Below are 10,165 nucleotides of genomic sequence, written 5' to 3'. Positions count from 1 at the left end.
CCACATACACTCACTTTTTGCCCTCATCGCTCTGCAGCCGCAAGAGGAGGAGCCACTGTACAGGGTGCGCCCCCCTTCGAGATGCAATTATTAGCTTGTTTCAGTAAAATAAAAAAGATCATGTGAACTTGACAGGATTTATTGATTGACACTTTACAACAGCAAATAACACTCAGGGCTCAACTCCCTGACTGATAGATACAGGCATCTGAGGCAATTTTGTAGGGTAACCTACAACTGGTAGATTCAAACTTGAGAATCAAAACCTTAAATTAACAAAAACAAGTGAAAAAAAATGTTCTGGTTTCAAATGTCATTAATTGAATGTCAGCATGGAGCATCCAGCAACTGTGTCTTTCTTCATTTCCTGTCTCTGTGCTGAAGACACCTGTCTGTGTTTTGAAACTTCTCTCTCTGCATCAGTGGAGTTTGCTGGAATTGTCAGACAGTGCCGAGCTAGCCTTGCAAGATGGGGAATTCAGCCTTCCACTGAATTCCAAAAGTGCAGCATGGGCAAACTACAGTCCACTTCTTTTGCAATATTTTTGTAAGCAGGTATCTCCAGCCTACAATTCTTATCAAAGCCAGGAATTGCGTTAAGCAAGGTTAAATCCACCATCAACAGGAGCACTGTTGTTAGTTTCCTGTCTGTCCCATATTTGGCCTTGTCAATAATAAAATCAAACAGAACATGCAGTACATAGTTGTCTTGCTCATCTGTGGACTCATCTTAAATAATTTCAAAAGACTCGCATGAGTTAATTTGAGACTTGATCTCCTCAAAATGTGTAGCAAAAATCTTTGGAAAGTAGGCCTGTCATAACTTATTTGCACTTAGTAAGCAACCGGCATTTTGTACATTCCATTGAATGAACTCTTACAGCATTGGGTGATCAAGTGTTTCCAGTGGTATATTAGCACTTACAAATGCATCCACAAGTTCCATTTTAGCTAAATGACTGGTCTCAGAGCTCGCTGTCATCTTCTGAAAAAGAGAAGAAATTGTTTTTGTTTTTTTAACTTTTTGTTTACCAGCAGTGCAGTATCTGCATCCTTCTTTCTGCTTTGATGGATTTCCAAGTCTAAGTGGCACTCAATTGTTGCCTGATGTGTGTGATCCAATGAAACATTGCAACTTGTACAAAATAGTTTGTTGCCATTGGCATGTAGAATTAGGCTTCCAAATTCTTTCACACAATCCGCTGTAGTAATCATTTTTGAGATTTTTATTTATTTTGGACATTCATTTTATAGTAATTACACATCTTCTGGCAGGCAGTCAACTGAGATCACTATACTACAAAATCTCCCCATTGTCTATATCTACCAAATCAGTGAGTTGAGCCCTGAGTGTGATTTGCTGCTGTAAAGTGTCAATCAGAAAATTCTGTCAGGTGCTTCACCTTTTTATTTTTATTGAAATAAGCTAATAATTGCATGTGGGGGGAAGGGACAGTTCCTTGTACAATGTCCCCTCCCCTAGCAGCTGCAAAGGGAGGGGGATAGGAAGCGAGTTGGGAGAAGGGGGTGCGGAGCTATCTGCAGCCTGGAGAGAGAACCAAGAGCAGCTTTGCACGGAAAGAGCAAGTCCTGTCCTGTCCCAGCCATGCCCAGACTAGCAGATAGGAGCCCCCTGCTGAGGCACTCCCAGCAGCACAGGGAAGATTGGACCCAACTTCTCAAGTCTCCTCCAGCTGCAGGAACCTCTGGGGCTGCTGTCCAGTCCCAGAGCATCCTGCAGCAAGGGGAAGCACCCAGAGGTGGGACTGGTCTCTTCCTCACCTCCCCCTGTCCCAGAGCAGCTGTGCAGGGGGATGGAACTAGGAGCCCCCTTTACTGGGGCACTCCTAGGAACAAGGGGAGATCAGATTTCATGGGGAAGGGCTCATTTCACAGTCGAGTTTTTCATGGCCGTGAAATTGATAGGGCCCTATGTACAAGTAATACAGGAATGTAGGTATATTGTTCCTTAAACAATACTTAGGCAGCAAAAACACATTATAACTAACATTTTCAATAGAACAGTCGTGAAAGTTAGCCTTCTTGCCCACAGGGCTGGCAGGTTTCCGTAACCCATTGACAATACGTAGTTCCCATGCCAAATGTACAACCCTTACTCGCTTTGAAGAGAACTTATTGACAAAAGAAGAGTCATACTGAAGTCAATGGAACTACATGTCAGTAAGTGCTTACCCAAGTGAGCAAGAGTCACGCAGTTTACCTCTTTGTTAACTACTCTTAAAATGTATTACTTATTTCTGTTTGAAAATAGTTTCCGTTCACAGCATGGACGGACCTTAGTCTTCCTCATCTTTGATTCACATCTGCTTAATAAATACAAGCGGGTTCATTGAACATTTACAACACATCTAGCCTTTGTTCAGTTGCTAAATCCAGCATTGAATGTTAACCAAGATGCTCTCTTCTTTTCCAGGTTGCACTGGATATATGGGAAGATTTAAAAAATTGTAAGGAAGGGCAGAAAGAGTGGCTTATTCAAAAAATCAACGAGTCCCAATTTATCATCATTGTATGTTCCAAAGGAATGAAATACTTTGTGGAAAAAAAGAACTGGAAGCACAAGGGAGCAACCAGAGATGCTGAGAAAGGAGAACTCTTTCTGCTTGCCATATCTATCATCGCAGAGAAGCTGCGTCAGGCAAAGCAGAATTCAGATGACCTCTGCAAGTTCATTGCAGTCTACTTTGACTATTCCTGTGAGGGTGACATTCCTGGCATTTTGGATCTAAGTACAAAGTACAAGCTCATGGATAACCTCCCTCAGCTTTACTCCCACTTACACTCCAGAGATCTGAGCCTTCAGGATTCAGAGTTATACCCTGTAAATATTAGCAAAAGAAACTACTTCCGGAGCAAAACTGGCCGGTCGCTTTATGTTGCCATTTGCAATATGCACCAGTTCATTGAGCAGGAGCCTGACTGGTTTGAGAAACAACTCATTCCTTTTCCTCAACCTCCTTTACATTACCAAGAACCTGTGATGGAAAAATTTGACTCAGGCTTGGTTTTAAATGACTTAGTGAGTAAACAGGTGACTGATGGGGATTTCTACCTGAAAACAGATGTAAATATTATCCCTGCTGTAAATTCAGACTCTCACTGTATAATTCAGCACTTTAACCTTGGAGAAGGTGTAGAGACTCAGGACATTCAAGTTGGTAGCTCTGTTCTTCAGCCATTGTTGCATGTTGTAAAAGCTGCCAATCTTCCAGATATGCCCCGGGATTCAGGAATCTATGATTCTTCTGTTCCTTCATCTGAGTTATCTCTACCTTTAATGGAAGGACTTTTGACTGACCAAACTGAAACCTCTTCCATAACAGAAAGTGTCTCTTCATCTTCGGGTTTAGGTAAGATGCAGTAGTTTTTCTAAATTGCATTAATATAAAATATTCACATGTCGCTGTAATACTTCTGGGCAACATAAAACTAAACATTGAGTACATAAGTACCATGGAATAAGGGACCATATAAGAAGCTGGAGAGAAGGCTAGTTAAAATATAGAGCTAGTCAAAAAAGGCAAACTTTTTTATTTTTTTAGTTGATGGCAAAAAATATTCATCAAAGTTTTAAATTTTGATCATTCTCTAAGCTTATTGAAATTTTTTTTAAAAGTCATGAAACTTTTTAAAAAAATTTCAATTTGCATGTAGAATCGTAGAATATCAGGGTTTGGAAGAGACCTCAAGAGGTCATCTAGTCCAACTCCCCTGCTCAAAGCAGGACCAATCCCCTAATAGATCTCCTAGCTCTAATAGAATATAAAATGGTGTCTTCCCCTAGCTGATCGAGAGTCATTACTGTACTGCAGGTAACTAAAAGCTCAAACACACACAAGATATTAGGATTTTTATAGCATATGCTACATAACATTACCTACTGCTGCTGTCTTATTGACCATGATGTACTGAATGCGGCTTAAGAACTGGGGAGAAACAGTATTCAGGATTATATTTATTATAATTAAAGTGTGATCTACTGACTTTCAGCTCTTCCCTAAGCAAACTGAACAGGCATACTTTCTGTTTAGAGGGTCATCAGGTTGAATGATTCACTGTTTGCTCAATTTATGCTGAGTCTTTTAAGTCTTGTCCTTTAAGAAACTGAATTTACCTTGCTGGGTATTAAAGTCCAGACTCTTAGTCACAGGTACTGTTTGATACAAGGTGGATGTGGAGATAACAGTAGATATGGAAGAGTTGAGTAGCAGACCTGTTGGAGAAAATATATAAAATCTGAAATGCCAAACGTGGGGAAAATACAGATTTATCAGTTTTACTGAATAAGCCATGACCACCACCTCACCCAGTCATTCATTCAGAATTCGTACATGTAGTTCTCTTTAACTCCCTCAACACTGCTAATCCATCCCCCTTCCTCAAAGACCTGCGAAAACCTTGCATGCTGCTAGACTTCAGGCTGTTAGACCAAGCTGGGATGTCAGTTTCAGAGTTAAGGGGCCCACTAGGAGAATGCTTGACCAGCAGTCCCCCTCCTGTTTGAACCACCAGACTGTCAGCTGAAGCATCTCTTTTGTCCAGGAATTTCTAGAGGAGAGAGGCAATCTCTCCAGTAATTTAGTTCTGAAGTCACGTAGCTAATATGTTTTAACTAACACATTTTAAAGCCTTAGTATCAATCGGTCAAATTGTATTTTAACATGGATGAGCTGATAGAGGTGAATGCTACGAAAGAGGGTCCAAGGCTGTGTTACAAACAATGGGCATACTCACCCAATCAAGTGACCCCAAATAACCCTTGCTACTTTTTTCAGTTACTTCTCCCAAACCATGTTGGTCATGTATGACTAGGGTCTCAGCCACCTCCCCTAAGCCACAATCTCCAGTAGGCCCCGGGTAAATTGGAAGAGAGAGAAATATAGAGTTGAGCATTATGTGCCTGCTAAATACACTGCAACCTGTATTTTCTCCTAATTATCCCACATACCCATGATATTTATACATGCATTGTAAGCCAACATCATGTACTGAGTATAGGATTTAGGAGCAGTTATAACAACCTCTACATTTTGAATCAATAAACACCTAAGTTCATAGATTCTAAGGCCAGAAGGGACCTGTGACGAGGGTTGCCGGGGCTCAACCCTCCCTGTGGAGGAGGGGAGCCACACCTGCCCTGTCCTGTCCTCCGCGGGGCCGGCTCCTTGGACCCGCGGCCCACCGTCCGGGAACGTTCAGTCCCTATGGAGAGGACTGAGCACAGGTAAAGTCAGTAGGGGCCCAGCCTTTGATGCAGGCAGGCACCAAACACAGTACAATAAGCTCTGGCCCTTCTGGGGCAGGGCCGAGCAGTGACAGAGTCAATAGGGGCCCAGCCCTTGGGTCGGGCGGGGCTCCAGCAAATACAGTTGCAGTTTCTCTGAGCTCTGGCCCTTTGGGGCAGGGCAGAGCAGTGACAAAGGTAGAGGGGCCCAGCCCTTGGGTCGGGCGGGCCCCAAACACAGTACAAGGAGCTCTGGCCCTTCTAGGGCAGGGCAGAGCAGTAGCAATCACACTGGCCTCGTTGGGCCGAGGCGAGGGGGATTCTGCCACCCGGTTACGGGTGGCAGGGGCAACGCAGGCCCACCCACTCCTCTGCGTTCCAGCCTGGGGCCCTAGTAGCGGCTGTCGCCGCTAGTGGCAGTCAGTGGGGATCCGAACCGAAACACACTGACAGAGTGATCAGGGGGATCCTGACCGACACACACGGTCATAGGCTCGGGGCCCTCTGCAGCCTAACTGTAGTCAGCTGCCCCCGGGCTACTTCCAATTTCCCCCTCGTTTCCTACCTGGTCCGCAGGGTCGCCCAGCACCATGGGCTCCTCCCAGTCAGGGCTGGGTGGCAGGTCTGGGAGTATCTCAGGGAAGGTGGGCCAGGTCTGGTCCGACAGCTCCTCGGGGCCGTATCAAGGACGGGGTAGCTCTGGCAGCTCCTCGTCGTAGCGGCTGCAGGGTAGCTCTGGCAGCTCCTCGTCGTAGTGGGCGTGGGGTAGCTCTGGCAGCTCCTGGTACCGGCCTCGGGCCTCAACAGTCTCCCAGTGACGAGAGCCAGCAGGCACGTCTGCTCCCGGCGGCGGCTGGGGCCTGACTGAAGGCTGAGGCCTGGCTTTTATCCTTCCGGGTCGTCGCCTGACCCTTTGAGGGGTGGGACTTTCACCCAGCGGTTCCGCCCTGGGGGATGATTGACGGGGCTCAACCCTCCCTGTGGAGGAGGGGAGCCACACCGCCTCGCTACAGGACCATTATGATCATCTAGTCTGACCTCCTGTGTAACCCAGGCCATAGCATTTCCCCAAAATAATACTCAGAGCCTATCTTTTAGAAAAAGATCCAATCTTGATTTTAAAATTGTCAGTGATGGAGAATCTGCTGTGACCCTTGGTGAACTGTTCCAATGGTTAATTTAATCTCACAGTTAAAAATGTATACATTATTTTGAATCTGACTTTGTCTAGCTTCATGTTCCAGCCATCGGATTGTGTTATACCTTTCTCCACTAGATTGAAGACCCCATTATTAAATATTTGTTCACCTTGCAGGTATTTATAGACTGTAATCAAGTCGTCCCTTAACGTTGTGTTTGTTAAGCTAAATAGATTGAGCTCTTTAAGTCTATCATTATAAGGCATATTTTCTAATTCATTAATCATTCTCATGGCTCTTCTCTGAACCCTCTCCAATTTATCAACATCCTTCTTGAATTATGGGCACCAGAACTGGACACAGCAACAGTCACACCAGTTATAAATAACAGAGGTAAAATAACCTCTTTACTCATACTTGAAGTGCATCCCAGGATCTCATTAGCTCTTTTGGCCACAGTATGATACTGGAGCTCATGTTAACCTGATTATACACCACAACCCCCAAATATTTTTTTAAAGAGACTGCTTCCCAGGATAGAGTCCCTCATCCTGTAAGTATGTCCTACATTTTTTGTTCCTAGATGTATACATTTACTTTTAGCTGTATTAAGATGCATGCTGTTTGCTTACGCCCGGTTAACCAAGAGATCCAGATAGTTGTGTATCAGTGATCTGTCCTCTTCATTATTTACTACTCCACCAATTTTTGTGTCATCTGTAAACTTTATCAGTGATGATTTTATGTTTTCTTCAAGGTCATTGAAAAAAATGTTAACTTGGGTAGGTCAAGAACTCATCTCTGCAGGATTCACAGGAAACAGACCTGCTTGATGATTCCTCGTTAACAACCACATTTTGAGACCGTCAGTTAGCCAGTTCTTAATCCATTTAATATGTTAATTTTATATCACTCTGGTTTTTTTCATCAAAAATGTTGTGCAGTACCAAGTCAAATGACTTACAGAAGTCTAAGTATATTATGTCAACATACTTACCTTTATCAATCAAACTTGTAACATCATCAAAAATATATTTAAAATTAGTTTGTTAGGACATATTTTCCAGAAACACATGTTAATTTGCATTAATTACATTATCCTCCTATAGTTCTTTGTTAATCGAGACCCCCTCCATTATCCAGGATCAATGTCAGGCCGTCAGGCCTGTTATTGCCTAGGTTATCCTGTTCACCCTTTTTAAAAATTGGCACAACATTAGCTTTCTTCAAGTCTTCTAGAACTTCCTCAGTGCTCCAGGACTTCCTGAAAATCAACAGTGAGCTTCTCTTCCAGCTCTTTTAAAACTCTTAGATGCAAGTTATCTGGACCTGCTGATTTTAAAATGTCTTACTTTAGTAGCTTCTGTTTAACATCCTCCAGAGATACTAGTAGAATGGAAAGAATGTTATCATTATCATATGAGGAGACTACATAATCTGTATAAGGTTTCTATCCTGGATACTTAGATTTTTAAGTCACATAAATTGAGACTAATGGTAAATTTCATGCAGTTATCAAATGTCTGTGCATATTTCAGGACAAACTTTTCCTTTCTCCTTTAAAGTAGTATCCACTTTCATCTCATAGTCGTTTGAGCTGATAACATTTTTCATCCTGACAGAATACTGTTCTGCAAAAGAAGCCTCTCAAACAGGCCATTGAATTAGGGTGGATGCACTAAGCTTCCAACTCACTTAGCTCTCTAACCTCCTTCATTGGGGATGACATGTTAGCTCATTTGTCAGTGAGAACTTCTCTGAGTAGACCACCATGAGGAAAGGTTTGCATTAGTTCTTTATTTCTGATCATGGTGATATGGCCTGAGGGTAATGCATTATGATATCAACTGGTTGTATTCTTTTCAACATACAGCTGACCATTGTACAAATAAAATAATCACTGTTCAAAAAATAAAATGCCCTTTTTTTGTCTTTCCCAGGAGAAGAAGAACCCCCTGTGCTCACTGCTACAAAATGCCTAGTCCCTGGAATATGCAAAGCAGAACTTCATTGCCACATCCATACCGATGAACTGCAGGCAATTGCACCTTTATAATGTCTTACAAGATTGTTAAGCATTGCCACTTTATCAATAGGCTCTGTTTGTGTGTTAACCATCAGATCACCCCAACTGCTAAAAGTTCTTGAAGGAACAAATGCTTCCTTGAAGGGTATCTGTTATTCCTAAGGGAATTTGTGGCCAGTAGACTATTACCTGTAAATCTCTTTATAGACTCTTTTCTGATCTAAAAATGTAGCATTGAGAAAGATGACGGTACACTTTGAAATTACCATCTTAAATTGCATGTTGAAATTATGCTCTTTACAGATATCACAATCCAAAATCACTTCTGATGTTTTTATTAGAAATATTTTTGACTGAACATACAACAACTAGTCACTTTTGGCTTGGATCGTTAACCATCTCAATGGCACAGCATGTTTTGCAGCAGAAATTCTGGTTTTAAATGCTGAAATATTTGATAGTATGAGTATTTTAATGATGATCAGTGGGATTTTTGTGACAGGAGTCATGGTCATAAAATGCCCAAGGCCAGACCTAGTAAATCTCCATTAGATAAATATTCTTTTAGCAAACATTTAAGCATTTTTTTCAACCCTGTCCCTCCAAAAATTTTATCTAGTCCAGTGCATTCCAGTGGAAGGTAAAAACATGTGTCCTGGCCTCCACAGCTCCATCTCTATCCATATTTTGACACACATGTAAGGGAAACGTATTATGCCATTCTATCATTTCAGCTCCAGGATGGTACAATGCAAGGCTATAGGACACACATGTTTATTGGATTTCCTGATGTCCATTTCAAGGTTAATTGTTTTTCGTGGAAACCTGTCTTCAGACTTAGTTTCTTTTAAATGGTCTTATTTCTGTCTGATTTTGTGGAAGATAAAATTCTTGTTCCCTCCGTGTTTCCCACATTGAGCTCATTGCAGTATCAGGAGCTTGGTTTAGGAATATTCTGTTTTAGAATGCTGCAGCCTGTGTGGGGTGAACATTGCAACAGATGCAGTAAGTGAAGCTTCTTGCTAGCCTATCCAGAGCTAGGGTAATTGTTTCTATTTTTTTAAAATTCTATTCTTGACAAGCTGGCTACGATGTCTCACAAATAAGACCATGATGAACCATATCACTTATATAATTAAACAAAATCCTATATACCTCTATAAAATGATGCAGTGGAAAGTGAATCTCCTATCACCTTCCTGGTGGCTTGGTGGGAGAAAGGATGTAGAGAGTGATGGAGAAAGGGTCCAAATCTTGTCTTTGTGTAGGGCACTATTGGGCCTGAGGACAGCCCTAATAGGGTTTGTGCTTGTTGTAGAAAGTGTGTAAACTCCAAGTTTCCTCATAAAAATGTGCTGCCTCACATCCATTTGGAATATAGGAATTTACAGTAGGCAGTGAGTGACTGGCCATCTGCACATCTTTGTATTGGGCAGCCACAAGACATACGTATATTGGTTATTTTGAAGTTCCCAGTACTGAAAATCCTAGTGAATGGGATAAATATTCATTTTAAACTCATGTTATATTAAGCATAATTTTAACTACACACACTCTGTAATGCATCTGGCCACATTTGTCTGATGACAAATAGCATGAAGTTCCTTCTCTTGCAATGATGATTTAGGTATCTCTTCATGTGAGAGAGCCCTGCTGCTTCCAGATAGCAATTCCTCATAAGCAAAATAAAATTTGAATACCTTCAAATCTTGCCACTGTAAATAATAACAAAGGATGTCTTGTCTGGCAACCTAT

General features: G+C 42.0%; 1 protein-coding gene across 1 annotated transcript in view; it reads left to right on the top strand.

Annotated features, from left to right (window-relative positions):
* The window catches only part of IL17RD (interleukin 17 receptor D), a 113,142-nt gene extending 103,724 nt beyond the window's left edge, over positions 1–9,418 (top strand). The window contains exons 12-13 of the mRNA XM_032798830.2: positions 2,435–3,371; positions 8,325–9,418. Coding sequence (XP_032654721.1) covers positions 2,435–3,371; positions 8,325–8,440 — 1,053 coding nt within the window. The 3' untranslated portion in view covers positions 8,441–9,418. The remainder of the gene's footprint in view (positions 1–2,434; positions 3,372–8,324) is intronic.
* The last annotated feature ends 747 nt before the right edge of the window (positions 9,419–10,165 follow it).

The sequence above is a fragment of the Chelonoidis abingdonii genome, chromosome 17 (genome assembly GCF_003597395.2).
Source record: "Chelonoidis abingdonii isolate Lonesome George chromosome 17, CheloAbing_2.0, whole genome shotgun sequence".
In the NCBI taxonomy this organism is placed as follows: Eukaryota; Metazoa; Chordata; order Testudines; family Testudinidae; genus Chelonoidis; species Chelonoidis abingdonii.
The sequence above is the reverse complement of the archived record's forward strand: the minus strand, read 5'-3'. Positions and strand labels throughout refer to the sequence as shown.